This window comes from Bos indicus x Bos taurus, chromosome 14 (assembly GCF_003369695.1).
Source record: "Bos indicus x Bos taurus breed Angus x Brahman F1 hybrid chromosome 14, Bos_hybrid_MaternalHap_v2.0, whole genome shotgun sequence".
NCBI lineage: Eukaryota > Metazoa > Chordata > Mammalia > Artiodactyla > Bovidae > Bos > Bos indicus x Bos taurus.
Genome location: NC_040089.1, coordinates 10476333 through 10504332, shown reverse-complemented (window position 1 = coordinate 10504332; position 28000 = coordinate 10476333). Strand labels below are relative to the sequence as shown.

Here is a 28000-nt window from a genome sequence, read left to right as displayed (position 1 = left end):
CGAATCTGGGTCTCCTGCACTGGCGGGTGGATTCTTTTACTACTGAGCCACCTGGGAAACTCCTCGGCCCTGGGCAGGGTGACTCCTTAATGTGACCATTTCTGCTTCTCAACTTGTCCCCATGTAGGTGGGAATACATGGACTTTCTGGGCAGGGTGTTCTATGGATTAGAGAAACAGGAGGGGGGTCTGTGGACTGTCACTCCCAGCACAATAACCCTCCTCTGGTAAAGTCCTGCCCCGGTTGGCATCTCACGGAAAAACCACTCCTCATCAGAGAGCACGGGAATGTGGGTTGGGGTCACACAGCACCTGGGTGAGGATCCCAATCACCAAGAACCTCAGAGCAATGACTCAGCCTCCTTGAACCACAGACCCCTGTCTGCCTATTGCCACCAACTGTCCTTTGCACCTCATTCTGTGAGTGTGGAAAAAGAAGTTCTAGGTTTAGGGCCACTCATAAAGCAAGAGCTTCGTAAGTATTAACTATCACTGTTATTACATTTTAGTGTCAGTAGGAAAGAAACTTCTCAAAGAAGAACGGAAATCCCACCCCGCACTACACAGGAAAGAGCACTGGTTTTGTGACCCTGGATGGAACCTCCACTCCGCCACTTACCGGCTGCACGACCTTGGGTGAGTCACTCTAGCTCTGTTTCCTGTACAATGGGCACAAAAGCACGGACCTCATGGGAGGCTGTGAGGTTCACACAAGACGAGGCATGAGGCATGCCTGTAACACTATTTCTCGGCTGTAATGCAGCAGAGGGCAGGGTCCCTATTTCAAGCTGTGCTGACGTCACAGCCCTGCTGCTCACGCTTACCCCGCGATTCTGACCTCAAAGCTGGGTAGGTTCCCAGCTCTGAGGATGGAGTCACATGGCCCTTCCCAAGGCTCGTACCTTTCGTGGCGTTTCTGGGAGGCAGCGGGGGCGCCTCTGCGATCGGTGACGTGGGTGAGTCTGTGCTTGTGGAGACGAAGATCTGGTTGGTGAAGGCGCCGTAGGAGAGTCGTTGCTTGTCCCTTGGCGTGCTGAAGCCCGGCAGTGAGAGCTTGTCCTGGGGGGAGATGCTGGAGGAGTGGCAGAAGCTCTGCGGTCGGGGGGAGCGCTCCTTCTTGATGGGGCTCGGCTGGCAAGCGAAACAACAGTGCAGGCGGGGGTCAGCCGGTAATCAGGGTGCCCGGGGGATGTGGGCAGGGCAGGCTCGGGAGGGGGTCGGGGGACGCGGGCAGGGCAGGCTCGGGAGGGGGTGGGGGGACGCGGGCAGGGCAGGCTCAGGAGCAGGTGGGGTTCCCGTGTTCTGCGCATCTGGAGTCAGCCACACGAAAACTTAAAGAGTCGTGACACAGCACAAGCAAAACATCTAGAAAGTTCACGTCTGACTCCTGTCATCACCGGGGTCCCCCTAGGGACATGCCTTTGAGGGGTCACAGTATTCAGAAGCAACTTTTAATTTTGTAGTGGGGGTATACTCGATTAACAACCTTGTGATAGTTTTGAGAAAAGAGCAGAGGGACTCACATATATACATGTATCCATTCTCCCTTAAACTCCCTCCCATCCAGGCTGTCACATAACACTGAGCAGAGTTCCCTGTGCTCTACAGTAGGTCCTTGTTGGTAATCAATTTTAAATACAGCAGCGTGTACATGTCCATTCCAAACTCCCTAACTGTCCCTTCCCCCATCCCTCCTTTCTGTTAACAACCATAAATTCGCGAAATCTCACAGATTTAACCTTATCCACAGATACTGCCCCTGTGCAGGACACGTTCCCCAGCGTTTGGATGGTGAGGCCCCGTCTGTAATCTATGCTAACTGTTCGTTCCCACTCAGCAGTTTGATGTCCAAGCTGTCCACTACCCTCCGCCCTTTCCTTCTGCATCCTCTTGGGAGGGAACCTCACTCATGCCTGTGGCCGTAACTGCCAGCTAATGTTGATGACTCATTAACATCAACTTAAAAAATTAATGCTTTTGAACTGTGGTGCTGGAGAAGACTCTTGAGAGTCCCTTAGACTGCAAGGAGATCCAACCAGTCCATCCTAAAGGAGATCAATCCTGAATATTCATTGGAAGGACTGATGCTGAAGCTCCAATACTTTGGCCACCTGATGCGAAGAGCCAACTCATTAGAAAAGACTCTGATGCTGGGAAAGATTGAAGGCAGGAAGAGAAGGGGGTGACAGAGGATGAGATGGTTGGATGGCATCACTGACTTGGTGGGCATGAGTTTGAGCAAGCTCCAGGAGATGGTGAAGGACAGGGAAGCCTGGCATGGTGCAGTCCATGGGGTCACAAAGAGTTGGATACAACCGAGCAACTGAATGACAAATGTTGATGACTGAGGCCTGCACGCCTAAGCCCAACCTCTCCGATTCCAGACACTTCCAACCCCCGGTAACAGCAACAGCAGCCATGCAACCTCCAGATTTAGAACCTCAGTGCTGCAGAGTCACCTGGTCCCGCACGGGTAAATCAGGTTACGAGGCCAAAATCAGCCTCACAAAGAATGGCTCTTATCTGCACGGGGACAGAACCCGGGAGCAGCGCCTAGGAACCCCGGGGCATCATTTCCACTCACTTTGTCATCCAGGTCGTCATCGCTCTCATCCATCTCCTCCTGTCGAAGATTCCACTCATATTCCACGTGGACGTGTGGATTGAACTTTCCAGATTTAGCTTGGGAAAGCTGAAAATGACAGCAGTTTTAATTTAAAGGCGAGGCACCCTGACATTATATAAACGTCAAGTAGCTTCCACCTCATTCCTGGTTTCAGATTAATCACCAGTAGCTGCGATGTAGGCAAGACTCTGATTATACAAATGGGACAGACTGCCACAGGACAGACCTGAGAGGGATTGCCAAGAATTACAAGCAGAGCCTTTCTAATCTGGATGACTTCTCTTCAAAATGAAAAGTTTTCTTAACATCATGAACATGCGTCTCAAGAATTTACAACTGTAAATTCTTGGCTGGAGGGCAAAACTGGAGTTAGAAAAGTTTGAAAGGTCTGCCTCTAAGGTCAGATGGCCCCAGTTCCACGCAGGGTACACTTTCTCAGTCATAAAATAGGGCAGGGGTGACTCAACTTCCTCAAAGGATTCTTACAAAAAATAAAGAAGGACAACTGCAGGGCCTGGACATTTGGCAGAAACTCCAGGGAGCATCACTTACCTTCCTGTCGTACCCTTTTCTGTGGGTAAGGGACTCAAGCTCTATGTAAAGGCCCAGAGGTCTAAGCAAGAACCAGTGGGGCTGGGGGTGAGTGTGTACATAGAATGGGCAGGGCAGGGCACTGAACACGCTGGGGATCATTACACTTTGAGCTTTACTTGCCCTATTATTTCATTTTATTTTTGGGGACAGCCTGCATAATCTTAGTTCCCCAACCGGGGACTGCACCCGGGCCCCCTGCAGTGGAAGTGTGGTGTCTTGACCGCTGGACTGCTAGGGAATTCCTCAAATAATTACTTAGTATTAAGCTACAGAGAAAGACTAATGGCCTGGCAAAGAAGAAAAAGCAGCACTTTGGGACAACTTGTAGGTCACCCCAAAAACCTCCAAACAACAAAAATATCCCCAGCACCTCAATTCACACCTCTGGCTGGTAACAAGACCTCTCAGATGCCTTTTAGCTGCTACACTGTAACTGCACGGAAAAGATGTGGATGAAGAATTGATCACTTCACTGTGTTTTAAAATCTAGCCTTAGTGCTGGCCTGAATTTCTTTAGCCTATGTCCCCCACCTCACCTCCTCCTCAAAAAATCTGCTTCTCTAATTCCCAGTCTCGGTTTCTGAGAACGCCCTTTTAAGGCAGAGGGTCTAACCCGTTTCCCACTCTGCTTACCAGGTCTTCACACTGAGTGGCTTTCAGTCTCTTTGCTATGTCCAGGGCGGTCTCTCCAGCCTGATTAACTGAAACAGGGGGAATACATTTGCATGATTATCTAAGATGCATCTTGAAAAGGCAAAGAACAAGACTCAGAGTACAACGGAATGGGCATGTCTCAGTTGCAGCAGACTGAATGCTCTTACAGTGGTTATTCTTTCTCCCTTTTTAAAAAAATGTATTTTATTTTTTGGCTGCACTGCATAGCATGTGGGATCTTAATTCCCAACCAAGGATGGAAACTTCACCCCCTGCATTGGAAGCATGGAGTTTTAACCGCTGCACCTCCGGTGAAGCCCCTCGCCGTGGCTGTGAAGAGGCACTTGGCCATACTTACCGACGTCCACAGTGGGCTTGCTCCTGAGCAGCAGCTTCAAACACTCTGGTTTACTGTACATACTACAGTAGTGCAGGGCCGTGTTCCCCAGGGCCGTCTGCTTATCTAGGTTCCCACTGAAAAATGAAAGCATTCGGAAAACAAATGACTTGCTCTGTAACTTAGAACTACAGATGAACCACTTTTACCCATGCTAACGACTGAGTCAAATTTGAGACCTTCTTCTTAGAGGCAGGGAAGACGATGTTGTTTCTAGCATGACACCTGAATTTATAAGCAGCGTAATGACAACAGTCAGCACTTTTGGAGCGCCTACTGTGTTTAGGACAGACACACGTCTCTTACACCTATCAGCTCACTTAATCTTCACAACCATCTTATGGGGTGGGTATATTATCAACTTTATTTTTCAGACAAAAACAGTTACAGAGGATAAAGTCCTTGAGATTACCAAGACACAGATGATGGAGTAGGGATCTGAACATAGGCAGTGTTTCTGGAGCCAATGGTATGAACCACTACACTGAACCACCTCTATGGAAGAGGCTGGGAGTTACAATCTGCCTTGAAGAACAAAGACACCATTCTTTGAATGTGGGTTCAAATCCCCTATTTTGATTACTTTCCTTTGAATGAGCTCCAGTTCCTCTTCCTAATGTGTGGATTACAGAACTACCCAAAAAAGAATTCAACAAACCCAAACCTCCTGCGCTCAATATTGTTCTCCTTGCTGCTGCTGCTAAGTTGCTTCAGTTGTGTCCGACTCTGTGTGACCCCATAGACGGCAACCCTCCAGGCTCCTCCATCCCTGGGATTCTCCAGGCAAGAATACTGGAGTGGGTTGCCATTTCCTTCTCCAATGCATGAAAGTGAAAAGTGAAAGTGAAGTCGCTCAGTCATGCCTGACTCTTAGCAACCCCATGGACTACAGCCTACCAGGCTCCTCTATCCATGGGATTTTCCAGGCAAGAGTACTGGAGTGGGGTGCCATTGCCTTCTCTGATTGTTCTCCTTAGTATGTCCTAAATTTGAATTAGCAATTGAGTCAGCCACACATACTGAAGTTACAAACAATAAAAACTCACAGAGCTGTTTTACTTGTGCTGTTAAGTCTCTGCTCTTTCAGCCTCCCTTAAGTAGCAGGTTTTGGACACAGAGAAAGGATTTTACAGTTATCTAGGCCAAGGGTTGGCCAACTATAGGCCATGGGCCATATCTGGCCCTCTGCTTGTTTTTGTAAATAAAGTTTTATTAGAACATGGCCATGCTCACTTGTTTACATACTGATCATGGCAGTTTTCACACTATGATGGCAACACTGAATGGCTGTGACAGACACCTCATGGCCTGCAAAGCCTATAAGAGTATCTGGCTCTTTACAGAAAAAAATTGCCGAGTCCTGATCCAGGCCACCAAGAGGGCTGTTTATGTCAACTCACAATGCACATTCAGAGAAAACTAAAACTGTACCAGTTTTGTACAAGGAAGTCCACCAAATGGAGAGATGTCTGGTCTGCGGTTCGGACTGCAAGATGAAGGGCTGTCTCCCCAAGCTCCTAAAGGGAAAGAACAAATATAAATAGGGTGATGAGATGTCCTGGTTTGCCTAGACAGGCTTCGTTTATGTCCAGTTGCCCAAAAGTAGTTATTGACAGCAGCCCCTTTCAGTCTCAAATTGTCCTGATTTAAACATGGTCACTTAATGTGTCACCTCACTCTGTGTTGTTATGACGTCCTCTTTTAAACTGGCTTTCCACATCCCTGCTCATCCTGATTTTGGGGAGGCTGTTACCTGTCCGGGTTCCAGCAGCGGTTCCATTAGCTCCACCCCCTCTGCATAGACTTGAATTAGTGCAAGTAAATCCCTGGATTTGATGGCCTCAAGCAATTCGTTCAGTTTAGCTGATGAGGATGAACAGGTCTTCCGTGAAAACCTATGATCTACATACTTTGCAGTGATATATTCCTTCCGTACGGTCCTAAAATAGACCAAAACAAAATGAACTCAGATTTTTTTATTTTTCAAGAGCTAAGAAAAGATTTAAATTTTTTCTGACAAACAGTTCCGCCAAGAGTTATTTTAGTTAAGACACACTTCTCTTCAACATTCCAGCTGACTAGGTTTAAATCAAGTTGACTGCGGCAGAGACAGAATGAAGAAACTGATAGGAAACTGAGGCTCCGCGTGGCTGTCGCTGAAGCCCCTCCCACAGGCCAAGTGCAGAGTTCCAGGGGGACAGATGGTGGTCCTTCCTGCTGTGGACAACATGCCCAGAGCCTAGGTGGGCCTGGCGCAGCATTTCTCCTTCTCATCGGACCTATCCCTCCTCTGCTTCAGTTCAAATGGTTCTGAGCCTGCCTCCCTAGCTGCAGGAGTGAGTCTATGACCTAAGTGCCCAAATGGCCACCTTTGGGGAAAGGGTGATGTTGACATTGGCTCAGAGGAAAGGTCAGACAAGAGTCAGGAGAGTGAGCTAGGGTCCAGGTGATGCTGTCTGACATCCTGGATACAGACGTGCCTGAACTCACCCTTTGAGTTTCCCTATTACATGAGCCCATAAAGTAAAACACAAAGAATGGATCTGGAGTTCCGATCTTAGTCCTACAGCATATCAGCTACGTAACTTTGGTCAAACTACTTAATCTTCAGTTTTTGTTTATTTCATCTGAAAATGAGGATAGTAATTCACCAGTGTATTTTGAATTAAAGAACATACAGTACCTAATAGGTGCTTTCCACTTTCCAAGAGGGCTCTAATTCATGGAGTCTGGCTCCTGAGTCTACATGAGAGATTCAGAGAACCACGAGCTCTCAGAAGGGGAAGGCAGGGCCAATGCTGCCTCTCATGTGAGCAGTAGGAAACAAAAATCCATGCTCTTACAAAATTTATCCTAAAGTAACACCTTCAAGGTTTGGGTCATGTAAACACTTAAAAAATGCTGGTGCGAGCAAGACTGGGCCATGTACAAGCTGAGCATTTACTGTTACCACATTCGTGAAGTAATCCCGGACTGTATTTGGTTGTGGTTGTCTTGTAATCAAACTAGCTTCTGAAAGCCCTGTTTCTCAGTGCAATTTGAGCTCATTAGTGTGGAAAAAAGACATGCAAGCAGTTTTTGTGGTAGGATGATGGTCGGTTAAACCACACGCCGCTCAGATTAGCTTAGGGTATTATACATGCCCCCAGCATCCTTGACTTCTCTTCTCTGACACTTAAACCACAACTATGAGTAAACAATCTATTGTTTAATTGTCTGGTTAGTACCCAGGTGTCCCAAGGACAGGATTTATACCTAGTTTTGTGCTTTTCCAGATCCCCAGCATCTAACATAATACGAGGCGCAGACTAAACATACAGTATGCGTTTGTTGAATTCAAAGAAAAGACAACTGCCAAAAGGCCTTCTGGAAGATTGCATTTCATAATTTCAGACTGAAAAAGCACGTTCATCGAATGTGCACCATGGTAACTTTAGTGCTTTGCAAATTTGGTGCCTGAATAACCAACCACCCTGGAAGGGCTGGCAAAACATTGAGGATGGTGTCTGCGTCTCTGATCCCTTGAGTGGGAATTAAACCTCTTTTCTCCTATTTATCCACAGGATTTAGAATTTTAAAGTTTAAAGTCAACGTAAAGCCTTTTGAATAGGTTTCAAGAGTCACATGACTCAATAATGAGTTAGGGGGTCTCATGACTCAGGGGGTCTCGTGTCCACGCCCACCCCAGAGGAAGGACTTTTATTAGTTTCCTGGGTATTTGCCAGTGTTTCTTTAAGCAGACCCAAGTGAAAATAAATGTATATGTTTATGTGCGTCCTTCATTGTCCAAATCAATTTGGAGTCCAGACAGAATAGCGAGAGTTCAAAACTGAGGGATTAATCAGGAGACGTGCCCCCAGTTCGGTTCCTGAGTTTGGAGAGGGATTCTGGGTTGGGGTTTAAGGTGTGCCTATATGCACTTCCTCCCATGCCCTCACCCGTCCCTGCTCCAAAGGCAGCATGCTCTGAAGGCTGCTCTGTACCCTGATGGTTTCACTTGACAGTCATTCTGGAGATGATCCCCGATCAGGACAGGAGAGGCTCCTGTATTCCTTTTTACATTTATAAGGTGTTCCGCTGTGTGGCCACACTACAGACTATGTCTGTGTGTTGTTCAGTCATATCCGGCTGTTTGCGACCCCACGGATTGCAGCACACCAGGCTTCCCTATCCTTCACTATTTCCTGGAGCTTACTCAAATTCATGTCCATTGCGTCGGTGATGCCATCCAACCATCTCATTCTCTGTTGCCCCGTTCTCCTGCCCTCAGTCTTCCCAGCATCAGGGTCTTTTCCAGTGAGTCAGCTCTTCCCATCAGGTGGCCACAGTATTGGAGCTCCGGCTTCAGCGTCAGTCCTTCCAATGAATATTCAGGGCTGATTTCCTTTAGGATGGACTGATTTGATCTTCCTGCAGTCCAAGGGATTCTTAGGTAGACATCTGCTTTGTTCCTAATCTTTCTCTAATACAGAACGGGAACAACCTCCCAGAAGGGCAGGTGCTGAGTCAGGGTAAATAAATCTATAATTATGATAAACATGTCTAATTTGCCTCTTGTGGCTGGTGTTCCATTTGTACTCCCACCAACAACACACGAGCAGAGATGCCTGTTTTCCCACAGTCTGGCTGAGCGGGCCGTTAAGCACCTGGATTGTTGCCAATCTGATAGGAATCTCGCATTGCTTTAGTTTGTCTCTTATTTACTACAATATGTGATGTGACAGTAAGGATTAACTGTCCTTATGAAGATTTATCCTAATTGTAATAATTGTAATTGTAGAGCAGCTACAATTACTTAGGGAAAGGTGATGGCAAAAATAGTCGGTGCATTCCAGAAATGGGCTTCCCAGGTGGCTCAGTGGTGAAGAACCCGCCTGCCAATGCAGGAGACCTGGGTTCAATCCTGGGTTGCGAAGATTCCCCTGGAGGAGGAAATGGCAACCCACTCCAGTATTCTTGCCTGGAGAATCCCACGGACAAAGGAGCCTGGCGGGCTATAGTCCACGGGGTCACAAAGAGTCGGACACGATTGAAGCCACTGAACAACAATTTCAGAAGTACTTTGCTCTGTTTTTTCCTCATAATGAGTTTTCCTCTGGTGGGGAAGAATGCCATAGCCACGAAGAAGTTTGGGGAAGGGTAGAAGAACAGTTATAGAACAGCAAAGATTTCAGTATATTAGAAATACTTACATATCACTTGAAGGGGTGGGTTTTGGTGAGGGACTGGGTAAATTTGCTTCCATAATATCATTAAAACTATTGTTTCCTACATTCTTGGCCAGCTGTAACATAAACAAAACGCAGCAGAGTAAACGCATTACTACTAGTTTAGGAGTTTACTATTACTTGCTTTGGAGATTTCTGAATATATTATTTTCCCTCAATTGATTCAGAATACAGACCATTCATCCACCTGGTCAAGAGATAATTTACTGGGCATATACTACGTGCCAGATAGTGAACTTCTGAGTGCAGTTCTGGAATATAGAGTGTTCCCTCTCATGGGAGATAATGGACTGGTGGAACCATGGATAAGAAAACTAATGATTTTCACAAACACAATGTGATAAATGTTTAACTAGAATACGATGTGGTCCCACACACAGACACAGAGACACACACACACACACACACACAGTCTGAGATTAAACAGCAGGTTCCATATTTGAATCTCATATGAATGAGGTTAAATGCTATTGCCTAAAGCAAAAACTTTTCAATTACCATCATGACTCATTTTTAGAGAAAGCAGATTTACTCTTATTAGCCAGAGAAGAGTGTAAGATTCCTTTATATTTGGGGTACAAATTAAGATGCTACAGGTAATTAATGAAGAGGCCTCAGGAAAAATTTTGCTTCTAGGTTCAAGAACATTCCAAGAAAATTTTTCCTGAAGGGCTTTTGGTCATTCAGACAATTTAGGGATCAATGCGAAGAAACATTCATGTGATCAGTCTCTTGGGCTTCCCTGGTGGCTCAGAAGGTAAAGAATCTGCCTGCAATGCAAGATACCCAGGTTTGATCCCTGGGTCAGGAAGATCCCCTGGAGACGGGAATGGCTACCACTCCAGTATTCTTGCCTGGAGAACCTCCATGGACAGAGGAGTCTGGTGGGCTAAAGTCCATGGTATCACAAAGAGGCGGACACGACTGAGCAACTAACACTTTAACTTTTCACGACGCTTCCAAGAAAATGTGTTCTTCAGGACAAATTTGGTCATTTGGTCACTCAGATAACCTGGGGATAGATGTGAAGAAACATCCAGGCAATCAGGTCTCTGGGGTTTACTGTATTTAAGTGTCTAGGATTTGGACTCTTCCTATTTTGAGTTGTCAAACTGGGTTTCATTCACCCAAGTCAAGGAGGGGGACTGGCACCACTTTCACATTAAAGGATGCTGCAGGCATTACGTCTGAGTCTCTTCTCTACAATGCTGAAGTGAATAGGGAGCCGTGTATAAGAACCATATTTTCTAAATCAAGGGGCTCATGCAACACAAGACAGACCATTGTTGCTTAATGAATGCTTAGACTTCAGGTTTTCCGGGCCCCAGGCTCCCTCAGGTTCTGCTCAAGAGTCTTTCCTGTCTGAGAAGAAGCCCTGTTTCACTTCAAACCCTCTAAAGATTCTCTCATAGGCACCAGGTTCCAAATAGGCAAGATGGTGCTGATGACCATAAGGCATTATAGGAGACTCTGAATGGGCCTTTTCCCCCTATTATTTGGTGAACTGTGGGACCAATTTAATTTGGACTTGATGAGGGTGTCCTTTCTGTACCATAAAGCTAAGCACCACAACTGCACACAATTTTTTCCCTCCACCTGAAGAAGTTATGGGTTAAGGAGTGGTTGGTTTATGACAGTGGCTAATAGGCCATTCCTAATTCATATGCACTTTTACAAACAGAAAAAAAACAGAAAACTCTTTAGCCATTATTTTTAATAATGTAAGCCACTAGATAAAGTGAACACGTGAGTCTGACATCTAACTCCCTTTACTGTTATGACAGTGAATCATATAAACACTAATTCTAAAAGAAAAAAAAAAAAGCAACTTTGAAACAGGCTATCCCAGAGGCAAAGAGCTAGTTTTTGCAAGCTAATTATAGAAATGCATGATTCGCCAGTTCTTCAGGAAACAGAAACAGTCAGTGTTACATACCTCAAAATTTACATTTTAAATATCTATGCAAACTCACTGAACTCAGAATTAAATTCTTTGTACTCAGCAGAAACCAAAACACGCAATGCAATATATTAAATGTATTCGTGACAGGTCGCTACTTACCAAGAGTTCAGAAGTTCCTAATTTGTCTAGTTCCAAAGACTGGATGCGAGAAATATGAACCCCCATTTCTCTATGGATGCCGGAACATTCTATACAGGTCAAGATGCCCAAGTTGGTGGACAGCCAGGTGGGTTCTGTGGAGAGGATTTTGAAGACATGATATCTAATTTAGTGTGCCAATTACAGAGGAAGCTCCAACAGTAGTAAAATTTTTAAAATATATAAGGGAAAGATTTAGATGGAAAGTAGCAGCTATTTTTAAAACTAACAGCTTGTCAGAGAGCAAATTTTCTTTAAGACAAATTTGAAAAATAACTCTTCAATACTGAGCTGAAAACAAAATTCAGTGCCTGGTTTTTGTGAAAATGTGAGGCCTATGAAACACCCTGATAAAGGACTTCTCAGTACAGCTCACAAGGGACTGGGTTCTGCGGCCATCGTTAACCCGCACACTTGGTTAACTCGCCTTGACCTGTTATCCTGGGTATGGCTTCTTCGCAAGCACCTCTTGGTGTAAGACAGCTTCTACAGCCCCCAAGTGCCCTAGAGCAACGGAACGAATACTTCTGTTACCCAAATCTTGAGGGTTCTCTGTCTGCGGCAAGCTTCTATTTACTGCTCCTCTGCCATCCTGACACTGTGTGAGGCAGCGTCACACACGTGCACAAAAGTAGAAAATCCGAGGCTTGCCTCTGAGGGGCTTATGGCCTGTTGTATAGAAGAGTCCATTTGAACTAATCAACGATTTAAAAAGTCGGCCATAATGCTTAAGAACGGGTTTGCAGGCGGATGTTCTGAGCCCTACCAGATGTGTGACCTCAGGTTGAGTCACTCAAGTTCTCCAGTCCCTCAGATTTGTCATCTGTGAAATGGGGATAAGATCAGTTATCCTACCCGGAGACCTTCTGTGAGGACTGAGTAAGAAAAGACCAGCAAAACAACTGGCACAATCCTTACTATAATGTAAGCACTGGATACATGTTAGCTAATGTTAATATGCTTTCCAGGTGGTGCTAGTGTTAAAGAACCCACCTACCAATGCAGGAGACCTAAGAGATGTGAGTTTGATCCCTGGGTCAAGAAGATCCCCTGGAGGAGGGCATGGCAACCCACTCCAGTATTCTTCCTTGGAGAATCCCATGGACAAGGAGCCTGGTGGGCTATAGTTCATAGGGTCGCGGAGTTGGACACGACTGAGCGACTAAGCACGCACACAGTGTCAATATGAACACAACACAGATGCCATCTGAGAACATCCGTGTGATACAGAGGTTGGGGAAGTTTTACAGAACAGAAAGGAAGGACAGAGAGGCACCGTGTGCCAGCCAGTTTTGGAGACACCATTCCACTGCTTCCTCGCGGCAGCTGAACTTCGTTCGTCATCCTACTTTTCAGACGACGAAACTGAAGATGAGACTAGCTGGGGACCGGGCATGAGGTGGTCCAGACTGTGAGGAGCGGGCTGGTGATTCGAACCCAGGGTGACGGACTCCACGTCCATAATGCTGATCTAACTGGGCCTTCCAGGACAGGGGGCATTTTGGCAGGTGCTGTTTAGGGAGAACAAGGCGGTGCTGGGGGGGATGTCCCAGATGGAGCGGACAGCACGGGTGACCGCACTCGGAGGTGGGAACCATTCAGGTTGGGAGTATGTGCTGGGCGTGCGAACGACGCGCTCACTTACAGCCCTAGCCAGAATACCTGCCGAGCCGCAGTCGCAGCAGACGTCGTTGCCCGGGAGCCGCTGCACGTCCTCGATGATGGCCTTCGTCAGCTCCTCCAGGCTGCTCTCCCCAGCACTCTGTTCCCCCCGGAAGGCCATGGTGAGGGCCTCCTCTTTGCTGTTCGTCAGCACCGAGATCCACCTGCCGCCAGAACAGGAGGAAGGAGACGTGAGTGCCTGGCTGGCCGCTGCGTTCTCCTTCCCCTGCAAACAACTTGGATCTTCATCTAGAACTCAAGCAGTAACAGGAGGGAAAATGAAAGAAATTAAACCTGGAAGAAAGAGTCAGAGATTGGAAAACAACAGACAGGAGAAAAGCGCGCAAGGTGAGATGAGATGGTGAACATCAGTGACCAGAGGCTTGTGTGAACACACGTGCTGTGTGCTCAGTCATGTCCGGCTCTCTGCGACCCCATGGACTGTAGCCCGCCAGGCTCCTCTGTCCATGGGATTTTCCAGGCACGAATACTGTGTGTTGCCACTTCCTTCTCCAGGGGATCTTCCTGACCCAGGGATTGAAGACGCATCTCTTGTACCTCCTGTGTTGGCAGGCAGATTCTTCACCACTAATACCACCTGGGAAACCCATGATACCTGTATTTACATGCAGCCAGAATAAAGGGAGGAAGAGGACTCAGCATGGGCTCAACCCAGTGAAAGGATGAGAAAGCACAGGTGAGAAAGGAACAGGAGGCAGGAAAGAGGGCTTAGCAAAAGGCATTGTTTTTGGAAGTCCATATCAGCAGGGGCACTTAAAAGTGAAAATGAAGGAATATTTCATTTTCCATGAAAATTCATGCTTACAAAAAAGGTACACTGACATGGAAACATGCTGATGTTTGTTATATGAAATGAAAAGTGCAAGCTATTAAAATATACATACAGCATGACCATAATATGGACCCAACAAAATAACTCTTCACTACCAGTCTATGCATAAAACAGCCTAAATACACAACAACAGGGTTGATTAGCAGAGTATGAAATAACCACAAAGTGGACTAGTTACTCAAATACTAAAATTTAAGTTTCCAACTAATTTTTGGATGACACTGGGGAAATGCTCACAATATAATGCTTTGTGAAATAAACAGGAAAAAGTTATATAACCTCAAATTTAAATGTATTCGTGAATTGTATATTTTGTGGGGAAAAGGCTAGAAAAAAAATTCACCAAAATGTGAATACTGGATGTCTCTTGAGTGATTTTTCTGTAGGAAAAAGAACCAGATGGAATGCCTTCACTCTGTACTTTTCAGTAATTGTCCAAATCTGTAAGGAGTTATATTTCTTTCAGGAATGAGAGGGGGAAAAAAGCCAAATTAATACCACTCTCAATAAAGAACACAGTGATCCAGAACTGTGTCTTGAAGGATGTGTGCACTTGAAGCAAAGTCTGTCTACAAGAGGTTTGGAAGGAGTGACAGAGCCAGCAGTGAGAGTTAAAAACCACAGCGCCTGGTATAGGTGAACTGCGAGTCACAGCTTTGACTCTAGGTGGTGCTCACCTCACCATGTCCTGAGAAACAGGATTGTGTAGCTCAGCTTTTCCTCTGTGATGCAGAAAACCCAACTGTTCAGACAAAACCAACAGTCCAGGGACGGGGTAGGCAATTACTACCTTGTAAGTTAAAAAATACTTTTTCTATCATGTAGTCTCAAGTTAGAAACTAGAAATTATTCTGTTAAAAACAATGTAAGGATCTGGGTTCCATAGGGCAGGTCCCTGTGCATTTTATTAGCAGTAGTATTGATAATGCTGGAGTCTCTATACTGCTTTCCTTAGGCATTTTGGTATTTTGGCTATCTGATATTACCAGTATCTACTATGTGCCAAGTACTTACAATTTTTGAAATATAATCCTCCAATAAGCCTCTGAGTTAGGGTTTACAATGCTTTAAAGAGACAGAGGCCTAGAGAGATTCAGTGACTTGCCCAGAGCCCTATAGTGGGACTGACGTCAGACTGGGATGAGAAAACAGCTCTGCTGACCCCCTTTTTTCAGAGTTCCTCCTGTTATGCCACATTTACCTCTTTACTTGAGAACTCATGACAAATTAAATAAATAAAAAAGTTTGTCATGATGATCCAAAAATATACATTTAAAGGACAATTCATTTTCTGGAAGAATAAAGCAAATGTGGTAGAATAGCTTCATTTCAAAAGGGTTGAGAATCAAAGCAACTATTTCTGAAAATTCTTCAAAAACCTTTAAAATTGTTTTAAAGTAACCGGCACATAAAAAATTATTAAAAAGTAAAATAGTGCATAATTGTGTTTTAATACTTTAAAAGCCACTTTGAGTTTATAGGAGTAAAAAAAAAAATTGGCACTGTATGAGGATTTAGGAAATGGCAACCCACTCTGGTAATCTTGCCTGGGAAATCCCATGGACAGAGGAGCCTAGTGGGCTACAGTTCATGGGGTCACAATGAGTCGGACACAACTCAGCAACCAAACCACCACCACCACCACACATTTCATCTCAAGTCTCAAAATTCTGCAAGCGAGGCCTGTAACCCTCTCAGGGACAAGAAAGCCAGGGTGGGATGACCTTACCAAGATCCAAAAGCTACTAACAGGCAGACTGTGGACTAGAAATCAAGTCTGCCTGACCTCAAACATTCAGCTGCTCTTCAGCTGGACCTGCCTCCTTCCTTGGTGGGCCGATAAAGGATTTCTCTGCTCAGTTCACTGGATGCTTTCACATGAGACAACAGCTCAATGAGGCAGTGGAACTTCCTCTGTGTAACTTGGAGAAAAATGTGTGACTTGAAGGATGCCAGAATCTCCTCCATCAAAATCAAGTCTGCCATCACAACTACTGGAACCCAGAGAGAATCCCAAATGGAGCCACTCCCCCAAACATGAATTACTCCAGCGCTGAGTAAAGCCCTCCAAGTGTAGATGGTGGGATTAGAAATGCAGAAGGCGCAGTCCTTGTCCTCAGGAGCTCCAGGTCTCCAGAGGGCTGAGACTGAGCCAGGGGACCCAGAGGGGTGTGAAGAGGCCTGCGGGGAGGGAGCAAAACCTCTCGGGCAGTGAGGCTTGAGCAGAACCTTGAAGGGGACACCTGAGTTGACTGAGCACCCCAGACTAAAAGAAGAGACCCATGGGAAAGCCCAGGGCTGACAGCTAAGCAGGGGAAACCCACCAGGACTGGTTCTTAGTAATAAAAAGAACACTTTTAAGTATACTATACAGAAGAGATAAAGGTGCTTTTTTCAGTTTAAGGCCTTGTGCTGTGATTTCAAAACTACTTACGCTACATAATCCTGCTCATCTTCGGCCTGAAAGTGATACGTCCTGTTATCTGAAATACAAAAAAAGAGAAAAAAAAAAGCAAAATCTTAGAAAGCAGCATGCTTCAGGTATTAATACAGATTTTAAAAGTTCCTGAGGAGAACACACTGAAAGTAGGATTCTGGTATTATTTTTGCACCTTTTTGTTTCAGCAGTTACACGATTCACTGTGTCAATACTGCTTTTCTGAAGAGAAACAGGAATACAGAAGGTAACTGCAAACACCACCCAATGCCTAAGCATTGCTTTTGAAAAACAAGTGGGAAGGGGGATGGGTCCCACCTGGTCAAGCAGATAATTTTTTCTTTTTCACCACGCCACCCGGCATGTGGGATCTTAGTTCCCCTACCTGGGATCAAACCCGCGCCCCCTGCATTGGAAGTCTGGAGTCTTAACCACTGGACTTCTGGGGAAGTCCCTCAAGTAGATCTTAAAAAATCAGAGAGTGCTAGCTGCCATAGTATTAGTATTTCACTTTCCTTTTCCAATTTGCCTTTCACTGGTTTTTCTTTTTAAAGAATTTCTTTTTGTAAGAATTCATAACTCACAGGGCAGCCCTGATGTTCAGACAAGTCCTGCCCGAGGTTGCTCTCTGGTTAAATCAGGCTTCAGGAAGGGAGGGTTCAAGCCCTGCTGGAGGGTCATCCTCCAAGGTGTGACCCACGTAAGGAGGGGGCAGCTGGACCTGGGCAGTGTGGGCAGGTGTGCATGAAGGAAAGTCTTCCTTAGAATATGGGATTTACTCGGATGCTTCCATACACTGAGGTCCAACTACCACTGTCTTATCCGCTTCCCTTTCTAGGCAGTCACTCACTCAGTGACTGCTCCAGGCTAGGCGCCCCCACCTCCTGCGAGAGAGGCGGTGCGTGTGCCCAAGTACACCACACAGGTGCTGGAACCCAAGCGCCCCGGCTGAACCCCAGCTTTACTACTGAGGCTTTATGTTAAGTCGTTGGACCTTCCTGAGTCTCAGTTTTTTCTTCTGTGAAACAGGAAAATGACAAGGTTTTTCAGAGGATTACCCATCATGGACATAAAGCACCCAGCACATATTGTGGCTGGAGTCACTCAGTTGTGTCTGACTCTTTGCTACCCTGTGGACTGCAGCACGCCAGGCTTCCCTGTCCGTCATTATTTCCCGGAGTTTACGCAAACTCATGTCCATTGAGTCGGTGATGTCATCCAACCATCGCATCCTCTGTTGCCCCCTTCTCCTGCCCTCGGCCTTTCCCAGCATCAGCTCTTTGCATCAGGTGGCCAAAGTACTAAAGTACCAGGGGCACCCATGAAAGCACAGGGAGCCAGCCTAGAGGAAAACAATCTCCTTTCCCTCCAAAGACTATGAGGACACAGGCTATCAGTTGAGGGGGTGGATGGGCCAAAAGCATGCTCCGACCCATGGAGGACAGAGCACAGGGTCATTGATTTAGGACGTCAGAAGGCAGTTCTTGGCAGCAGGGAAATGACTTCTCCTTTCAGAGAGATTCTGCAGGGGTAAAACTCTGGAGCTGGGCAGACATAGCAGCACACCTCACTGTCAAGTCCATGTCCGTGCTTCTGTTTTCTTATTTTTTAACTGAAATTTTATTTTTTGACCACATTGCATAGCATGTGGGATCTTAGTTCCCCGACTAGGGAATGAACCTGCACCCCGTGATTTGGAAGTGCAAAGTCTTAACCACTGGACCACCAGGGAAGTCTCCCGTCTGCGCTTCCATCAGAGTCATCCCGCGACTTTTTAAAAGAGACCTATGTCTGGGCATCACATTAAAGACCGATTCAGCACACATAGGAGAACAAGGGGAACGTGCTCAGGGAAATCCCTCCCAGGGGATAAAGCTCATGGTCAAGAACTGGCCTGGTTTACTGGACATATCTAGATTCTCCTCCCCTGCAGGTCGCTTCTGCCTTCCTACCCCAGGTGAGTTCTGTGTAGAGAGACCCAGGCTCCTCCCAGAGCAGTGTGCCCAGTATACACCTCCTCTCAAGGAGCCCTGCTTGGGAAACACATGACTTCCGACCCAAAGAACAGGAACGGGCAGGTGGCAGGATCCACAGTAACTGACCCGGGAGAAAAAGGACTCACGTGATATCAGGTCAAAAGACTTCTTGTCCTCGGCATTCGGCTTCACTTGGCAAGTGAGAAGGTTCAGCTTGGCTGGCTGTCTGTTGGACTGGACATGACAGAAAACAGAGAAGTTAAACGCAACACAGCCCGCCACCCCCGCTGGCCCCGTGCCCGTGGGCCAGGTCAGGAGTTCATCATACCTTCGATAAGGTCTAATTCACCCTACTGGAACACTTAATCTCATTAAACAAGAAGGAAAAAAAAAAGTTAGGCGGCCTACTCGATGGCTTTTAACTGTGCGTAAGTGTCCCAGTGGTTAATGAGGATGGAACCAAGATAATTCATCTCTCTTTCAATGACCAGTGGGTATAACCCAAGGAACTGTGACTTTCTGGAATCTACACGTACACGAGCGCAGAGTTGACACTTGAATCACTTACTGTGAAACACAGCTGAGTGTAGTTTCTTTATCCACTCACAATGACCCCAGTCACCAGTCACTGCAAATCCCATGTCCCAGGTAGCCACAAATTTTAGTTGCCACACAAAATTCATTTTACTTCTCCCCAAAAGTACAAGGACAGTTACCACCCATGAGACTTTGCTTAACCAACCCCAAAATCTGGAGGAAAATATAATGAAGATTTCCTATCACTTCCCGGCCAGTCTCTTGGTCACGCATATATTAATAATTCACACAGACTCTGGAGCGTCTAGACAGTCATGCTAATGTAGGCTTTGCCTTAAAAGAGTCTTGCCACATGATCACTCTGCTCAGAGCTCCTTCCAGCCCTCCTGCCCGCATCTGTCCGTGGTCACACTCTGGTCAATGATGAATGCCAGTTTCTGGAAGGAGCAGACCAAGGGGTGAAGGGCCTGAGTGCCTGGGCCTGGCTGTGCTTCAGTAGAAGCCTGCAAAAGTCAGGTCTGCAAGCCCACCCCAGCTGAAGGTCATCATGCTGACAACCTCCACGCCAGGAGCATGACCACCCAACCAACTTGAGTCTTTAGGGAAAAGAGGGAGAGGAAGTAGAAAGGGGGCCCCTCAGTGGCGTATTATGATCAAGAATACTTCAGACGCACACTGTGCCTCTCATTCTCAATAATGGCTACCAGACACTTAATTTCCGTTTCAACAACTTCTGAGATCTTCCTCTGTGGTTTCAAGGATATCAGACATAGAAAGGATATTAGATACCCTATGTCCTGAGTTTATCCGTTCCAAAGCAAGCTCTCTGTGGGCAGGAAGTGAGAAGACAATCCAGGGATTTCATGTTCTTTGTGGGCACATGTGACTTAGGCATAGAAACCAGAAGTCAAGTCCTGTACAGGGTGGTTTTGCCTAAGAAGAAACAGTGCCCTGTACTACAGACTGACTGCCAAACCCAGAATAGGGAGGCAAGGAGGTTGTGGGTCTGCAAATTTTTCTTAGAACAGATCTGGGGTTTGGGTTGCTAAAGGCCTCAAGTCTCCAAAACCGGCGGCTACAACCACAAACTTTGGCTGGGTCCACCGTAAAAGGAATTGCTAGTCCTCATCCTTTTGCGTGTTGGTAAAATTGCTGGATTTCCCGTATGAATGACAAAGACATCTGACAGGCTGAAAAGATAGTGAGCCCAGTTAATGGTGAGACTGCAGACTACCACGTTCCAATGTGGCAGCCACATTCTGAAGGAGGATACAGAAAAGCTTAGGGAAGATCAAGGGATGATTAAAGGAGTGGAAAATGGGGACTTTGAAGCGGGTTTAAAGGCATCATTTGGTTGGAGCAAAGAGGCTGGGGCGTGACTTAACCGTCTGCCGGGACGTGAAGGGTTGTCACTGGGGAAGGTTGGGCAGCTGTTTTCCATTTGTACAGATGGAGGAGAAAGGCCCTCCAATTGTAGAAGGTCTGAGCCAGACACAAGGAAGAACTTCCCAGGCTTACATGATTATGTGTAATAAGGGGTTGCAAGTTTCTTAACCTAAATAGAGAAAGCTCTTCAAAGACCTTAAGAATTTTTGAGACACCATTCATATTTGAATGTGGCAGAGGGTTAACTGGATTTCTTTTTCCTTCCCAAATCTTCGTGACTCTACTGTTTATGAACCACCTCACCAGCAGACACAACCAAGCAACACAGACAAAATTTTTAAAAAGGAAAACATACTCAGTTAAGTGTCAACTGATTCTGGAAAATTAAACAGCACCATGCTTTCATTTCAAAGCATGGGCTACCTCAAAGTATGTTATCTGGAAGCTTCTGAGGACGAGGGCTTTGTGCAGTGTACGTCATTCCATGACTGACCCACAACTTCAAAGACAAGATGACACGTGATCCTCATTCCCGTGTTAGCCTGTCCAGTCTGCTGAATTGACAGCTGCCATGTCGACATGAACTTCACTTGACAGACAGGTCATGCCTGCAGTGTTCTTCCTCTAAATGCTAGTGGGACAAGTGACCTACCACTCCAAGGGCGAATCTGGAGAGCAGAGAACACAGTTTTTGAGACGTGACCAGTCACGAGCCCAGGAACACCAGGAAGTGGAGTGAGACGCTGAAACAGAGTCTATGGACCAAGGGACCAGAAGGCTTGGAATCATGACAGTCATCACTGGAACGCCAGGTTTGTGTAACTTTCTCAAATTTCAAAGTCCTTTCTAGACCTTTAGCACTAATGTACAGGTTGGAAGGAAAGTTATAACCAACCTAGACAACATATTAAAAAGCAGAGACATTACTTTGCCAACAAAGGTCTGTCTAGTCAAGGCTATGGTTTTTCCTGTGGTCATGTATGGATGTGAGAGTTGGACTGTGAAGAAAGCTGAGCGCCGAAGAATTGATGCTTTTGAACTGTGGTGTTGGAGAAGACTCTTGAAAGTCCCTTGGACTGCAAGGAGATCCAACCAGTCCATTCTAAAGGAGATCAGCCCTGGGTGTTCTTTGGAAGGACTGATGCTAAAGCTGAAACTTCAATACTTTGGCCACCTCATGCGAAGGGTTGACTCACTGGAAAAGACCCTGATGCTGGGAGGGATTAGGGGCAGGAGGAGTAAGGGACGACAGAGGATGAGATGGCTGGATGGCATCACCAACTCAATGGACATGAGTTTGGGTAAACTCCGGGAGTTGGTGATGGACAGGGATGCCTGGCGTGCTGCGATTCATGGGATCGCAAAGAGTCGGACACGACCGAGCGACTGAACTGAACTGACAGCTATACTGATTAGGGAAGGTATAATCTCTCCTGCCAGTTCAGCAGACTAAAATCACAGACTAAATGACCTGCCCTGGGCTACAACGTTGATGAACAGTTTAGGAAATGCTTTCATACTGTTTATGTTACAGGAAAGCAAAAAAAGCCCCAAAAAAACAAAAACGGAAAGGACACAAAGGAAATGTATATTTATTGAGTCCTCACCGTTGATGACTCCTATCACGCTTGGAATAAAAGCCCCAGTCTGGGTTAGGACCCCCGTGGACCACCTTCAGACTCCTTCTGATTTCGGATCCTGCCACTTGGCCTGCGGCTCCCCCTGCTGGCAGCGAGCGGCACTGGCCTCCCCCCTACACCTCTGGGCCGACTCCCTTCAGCTCCTCCCACCAGCAAGTCCACCAAGTCCCCGGAGGGAGGGGTGGTCCTGTCCTGACCTCCCTCCCTGGACTTCCTACTCCTTCACACTCCACTGTACTGCCTTCTGGGCTCTTCTCACTCCCCTTTACTGCTTGTCTTTCTTCCCACAAAGAGCACACATCTTTCTGATTTGTTCACTAAAATGTCTGGCATGCAGCAGGCACTCAATAAATATTTACCAAATGAATGAACGCATTTCTCAGCCTTACGCGTACCTATCTCATGTACCCACCTGCGAGGGGACTATTTTTAGTTTCTTTTACTAACTAAGGTGAAGAAACAGGCACAGAGAGCTTAACTGGCGTCCCTAAAATCTCCTAGTAAACGAGCAGCACAGAGCCTGGCGTTCATCCCTTCCGCTTCCACGGGAAGGAGCACCAGGGAACCAGCCACGTGCCCCCCAGTCCTGCCCCGGCGGCAGCCCGAAGCCACAGTCCACGAGAACACCTCCTCTGAGAAGAGTAAGGACTAGAAATAAACAGAGCAAAGGCGCCAAATATGAACTTCTATTCTGGTATCTTCTCAGGTAATTTAGCTTTTATAATTGATGCAAAGAGAAATTTTAGAACCCTATTTGAAACACCTCTTCACTTAATGCATTTGACAAAATACTGCAGAAGCCTCAAGCCCATCTAAGCACATACAAAGGGCAGGCGGTCTGTGCCACCCAGCAGATATGGGAAACAGACCCGACCAAGGACCGAGGACATGCCCAGCGCCCAGAGCCTGAGCTCAGGAGGGCATTGGGACTTCTGCAAGGTTCCAGGGGCGGCCTGGTCCCTGGGCGAGGACCGAGGGGGAGAGGCGAGGGTGCAGGCCCCTGGGAGTGAGAGGGACAAGGCTAAAGGTGATGAGGAAGTTAACACGGAGGGCACTACGGCTGGAGCGGAGGACTCGTGCCCCTTCCCAGGAGCGCGGCAGTTACATTGATGGGACACCCTGGCAGAACTGACCAGCCCACCGACATCTAGGGAGATGGCTGGGAGAGGAGTCGAGAGAGTAAGACTGGTGAGCGATGACAGGGCCCGAATCAAAGTGATGGTCTTGGTGCTGATGGCTGGGGACTCCAGTTACTGCTGAAAAGAGACTTTTCATTATTCCCAAGATCCCTCTATGTAGCAGGTGGCTCTCCCAGGGCCCGCATTTGAACGATGGGGGGGGGGGGGAGGGTCCTGCGCCCCTGTAGGCTCTGCTGAACAGCAAGTTTAAAAAGCTCCAAGTGCCCCCACCCCAACATTGTTACGATGTCTTTCAAAAATGAAGACTGTTCCAGCTCTGTTCCCTGAAAAACTTTGAGGCTTGTCCTTTTACAGCTTTTACTGTTCCTTAAAAGAACACATATTTCTGGAAGAAACACTGGGAGACAGAGATAGTACAAAGCAGAAGCTGAACATTACTTGTTAATCCTACTTACACCCAGGGACACTCATGGCTAATACCTGATTTTAACAAGATATGCGTGTGTGTGAAAAGTCTGTTTTTAGAAAAATATGGGTTGGTTCCATCTGTATATATTGTTTTGCAAACTGCTTTTTCCAGTTAACATTATTCACATAAGTGTTCATTTTTGCACATGTGTGCACACACACACCTGGCAAAGCCACTCGCAGGATTCTGAACATGTTTCCACTCGGTAAGCTCTTGACACGTTCCCTGCACAGAAGTGATGAAGACATCACCCCTCTGACATAAACGCTCTGCCACCCTAAACAGAAGATGCCCTTCAGCTAGGAAAGTCATCACAAATGTGTGCAGAAACAGAATGAATCTGCATCTCCTGAAAGAAAACAAACACCACACATTTGTCCATCACAGCTCGGCATGCACTGCGGTGAAGAGTTTTTGCTGGAAGTGTGAAGTTGTTAGCGCAGGCGTATTTCTGTTAGCAGAAAACAGCTGCTACTGGAATTAGTATCCAGAAATGAAGTTATTTCCCCCCATCATTCAGCTGGATTGCTCACTGCACAAACAAGTGAACAAGTATTAATTACTTGGAAAATAAGGCTGACCCAGCCAGGCTCAGGCTGCTGGGTAGAAAGAGGTAAAAATAAAATAATAGAGCTCTCTTCATTTCCTAGGCGAATGCTTGCTAACACAGCTGTTTAGATCTTTACACTCATTTCAATTTTTGTTCAATATTTATTTAGACACCTACCATGCCTTAGAGGGACACATATGTTTGGTACACCATCAACAACCACACAAATCCTGGATAAGAAGTTAGGCATGCACTGAACACCTACCACTGAAGAGAGATCTTAACTCCAAAACTTTAGTACATTAAAACTTCTGGCTTTTGCAAAGTATTTTGGTTTTTTTGGGGGCAAGGTAGCGGTTTTCATTTATTGAGCACCTAAACCTTATCTCCTGCATTTGCAGGTGGATTCTTTACCACTGAGTCACTTGGGAAGTTAGAAGGGAATAAGATATCTTAATAAGCAAATTATACAAATTTGACATCAGAGAAAACGGAGGCTCTAAAGCCTTGAGTAACTTATCCAAGGTCCTACAGCTTGTTTCAGGAGTTGGTTCAGTTCAGTTCAGTCGCTCAGTCGTGTCGGACTCTTTGTGACCCCATGAATCGCAGCACGCCAGGCCTCCCTGTCCATCACCAACTCCCGGAGTTCACCCAGACTCACGTCCATTGAGTCAGTGATGCCATCCAGCCATCTCACCCTCTGTCGTCCCCTTCTCCTCCTGCCCCCAGTCCCTCCCAGCATCAGAGTCTTTTCCAATGAGTCAACTCTTCACATGAGGTGGCCAAAGTACTGGAGTTTCAGCTTTAGCATCATTCCTCCAGGAGTTGGAGCCCAGGTCTAATCAGCTCCAGGATTTGCCCTTTTATAATTCACAGTGCTGCGTCTGATCTCGTGGGGAGAGGAAAATGGTCTCTTCCTGCAGTGACAACAGGGACAAAGATGTGGAAGTGGGCAGGGTCCAGGCTGGCCTCCACAGAGGCCAATCACACAAACCAGGTTATTGAACACTCTGCAAGGTGGGGAGCAACCTGTTGTGAGCGGGCTTTCAGAGCCTCTGTTGAAGTCCTGAAGCTGAATGTTATCTTCCGGGCTCTGGACAAGATGGAGAACAAGATTCCCTGGAAAATGCCTGTGGGTCTAAAGAGCCCAAGGATAGGGACAGAGAATCAAATTCTTGCTCTAGTGTGATGCCTGGAGGTGCCAGAAGTGTTGTCCACTTCTAACAGGAAGAAATGAAATTCCTATGAGAGGACAGGTGCCTCAGATGAGCTTCATCAAGTCCTTCCAGGAAGAAACAGCAGTACAAAGGAATTCCAGTAAGTGAGATTAAACACGAGACGTTAACACATGAGGGAAGAAGATGATCGTAACAGCAATAATGATAGCTGACATTTATTGAGGGCTACTTCCAACTCCCATTGTGTTCTAATTACTTGCAATCAATGAACTCACTTAATCTTTACATATACCTATGAATTGGGCACTACTATGAGGAATTTAGTGTTATTTTGACTCAAATCATGGTAGTCTGGGCCCACAGTGATGGGTGACGTCACCCCAATTAGATTTTTAAAAACTTTTTTTTTTTGGTTACACCACGTGGCATGTAGGATGTTAGTTCCCTGACCAGGGAACCCATGCCCCTTGCATTGGAAGCTTGGAGCCTTAACTACCAGCAAAGATGAGTAATCATTTAAGTTTACCAGACATTTGGCTTCCCTGGTGACTCAGATGGTAAATATAAATCTGCCTGAAATGTGGGAGATGTGGGTTCAATCCCAGGATTGGGAAGATCCCCTGAAGAAGGGAATGGCAACCCATTCCAGTATTCCTGCCTGGAGAATCCCAGAGACATAGCCTGACAGGCTACAGTCCATGGAATCGCAGAGAGTCAGACACGACTGAGTGACACTTACCGTGGTCCAGGTTCTATAAAGCTTTAAATGAATCATCTAACTCTCGTGACACTGAAAGGCAGGTACTGTCAACATCCCAGTTGACAAGTGAGGAGTAAAGTATCTTAACAAAAGCTGGCATCAGAGGAAAGGACTAGAAAGAGCACAGGCACTGGGAACTCAGAGGCGAACAGGACACTAGCTTCTTATACTTTTGAAATTAATTTCTCAGGATTATTATGGTCAAGGGGTACTTCACATATAATCCTTATATTTTCTTTCTTGGATAGCTTGTTCTATTGTATTATATACTGATAATGCAATGCTTATGCTAAAAAACTAAAGTAAAAGCAAACAATACAAAGATACAGAAATTTATTTATAATAGTCTAGTGGCTTAACATAAACAGTTTTATCCTTAAGCTTTATGCTAACATTTGCCATAGATTTGTCACAATTGGTGTTTTGAAATGAAAACATCTCATGCTGCACTGAACAGATACTAGACACGATCAATATTACTGTGACAGCTGATTCAGAGGTTTTCACTGAATTTGATTCCCCAAGTGCTGCATTACTTTGAATAGTAAACTAAAAAAAAAATTGTCTTTGAACAGGTATGTGCGAAGCAGTGAAATTGTAGAAGAAATCTCGGGATGTGTGCAGGTATACAGAAAATGGATTTTTTCCAAAACAGTCAGCTGGAGAGACGAACGGTCCCTGGAGCAGAACGCAAGTGTGTGGTCAAGCCAACAGGCCATGGCTCACCAATCTAAACACATACTTGACCCTCTCCCAAGTCAACCTGGTAAGAAGAACCTGCCAAAGTGACTGGGCCTTTCCAGCATGAGGAATTCCCCTGTCTTAATTAAGGGGTCCCAAACAAAGACCCTGTATTTCCTGACCGAAAAAAGCTGTTTTATCCACTTTTCAAAAGGTCACTGAATTCCGCATGTTTTCTCAGGAAACTGCTGGCCCTGATTTTCAACCTGTTTCTAAGGAATCAGAGGTGTTTGCAATGTCTGGAGAAGCCAGCTAAAACTGGCCACAGAGATCTTTCTGTGGGGGCAGGTTATGTGATTACAAAGCGATGTAACTGGCAGTAAAAACAGTGTGGCCTGAAGCCAGTGAAAAGTAGGGACCAGGTTAACACAAACCAGTGGGAGGTGGTCAGAGGTTAGGTGGAGAGGACCCACTTCCCTGGCCCGCTCCGGGCGCAGGAGAGGTGGACTCACGATTTCCAATGTTTGCAGCAGGGCAGGCTGCCTGTCAACAGATTTTAGTACCTGCAGGGATGTCCGAGGATGAGGTAGCACAAATAGCAACTTCTCTTTGGTACTAGCTGGTAACACAAATACCAACTGCTATTACCTGTGGCCCACACACAGCATGGTGCCTCATTCAATCGCACCAGCACCTCTGGCAGTTAACTGCTTTTCTCCAGGCAAATGGTGAACCTGGCATTCAGAAAACTTTAGGTTTTCCAAATATGTGTGAAGTTACACAGATTTCTGAAAAAAGAGCCAGCTGTTGAGATAATTTGGGTAGCATCTAGATGTGTTCAAACTTCAGAACAGCCAATAATATTTTCCCAGAGATGAGATGAAAAAAGTAAGGAACACCCGATTCGGTTTCGAGGGAGCAGAAGGCAAAGTTCTGGTGGAGCAGGAGAACCAGGCAGGACGAAGAAGGACCGACTTCCTTCGTGAAGGAATCTCCTAAACCCTCTGACTGAACCCCACATGTTAAACACACGGGGGCAGAGTTTCAGGCTGGTTACAACATGCGCTTGCTTTCCGGGCCACGTGGCCAGAAGGCATCGCAGACACAAGGGTGGTGAACAAGCAGATACACTT

General features: G+C 46.2%; 1 protein-coding gene and 1 long non-coding RNA gene across 6 annotated transcripts in view; one reads left to right on the top strand and one right to left on the bottom strand.

Moving 5' to 3' along the window:
• ASAP1 (ArfGAP with SH3 domain, ankyrin repeat and PH domain 1) overlaps positions 1-28000 on the bottom strand; it is a 339676-nt gene that overhangs the window by 31461 nt on the left and 280215 nt on the right. For all 5 annotated transcript variants that reach the window (XM_027560830.1, XM_027560831.1, XM_027560826.1 and 2 more), the window contains 11 exons: positions 18674-18761; positions 16549-16597; positions 13262-13425; positions 11561-11694; positions 9463-9554; positions 6024-6210; positions 5702-5787; positions 4232-4347; positions 3853-3920; positions 2584-2691; positions 902-1130 (listed from right to left, as the gene is read on the bottom strand). In XM_027560830.1, coding sequence (XP_027416631.1) covers positions 902-1130; positions 2584-2691; positions 3853-3920; positions 4232-4347; positions 5702-5787; positions 6024-6210; positions 9463-9554; positions 11561-11694; positions 13262-13425; positions 16549-16597; positions 18674-18761 — 1321 coding nt within the window. The remainder of the gene's footprint in view (positions 1-901; positions 1131-2583; positions 2692-3852; positions 3921-4231; positions 4348-5701; positions 5788-6023; positions 6211-9462; positions 9555-11560; positions 11695-13261; positions 13426-16548; positions 16598-18673; positions 18762-28000) is intronic.
• LOC113904100 lies at positions 2-27996 on the top strand. The gene is made up of 3 exons (XR_003514405.1): positions 2-123; positions 509-635; positions 26762-27996. It is a non-coding gene; the product is annotated as an uncharacterized LOC113904100 (long non-coding RNA).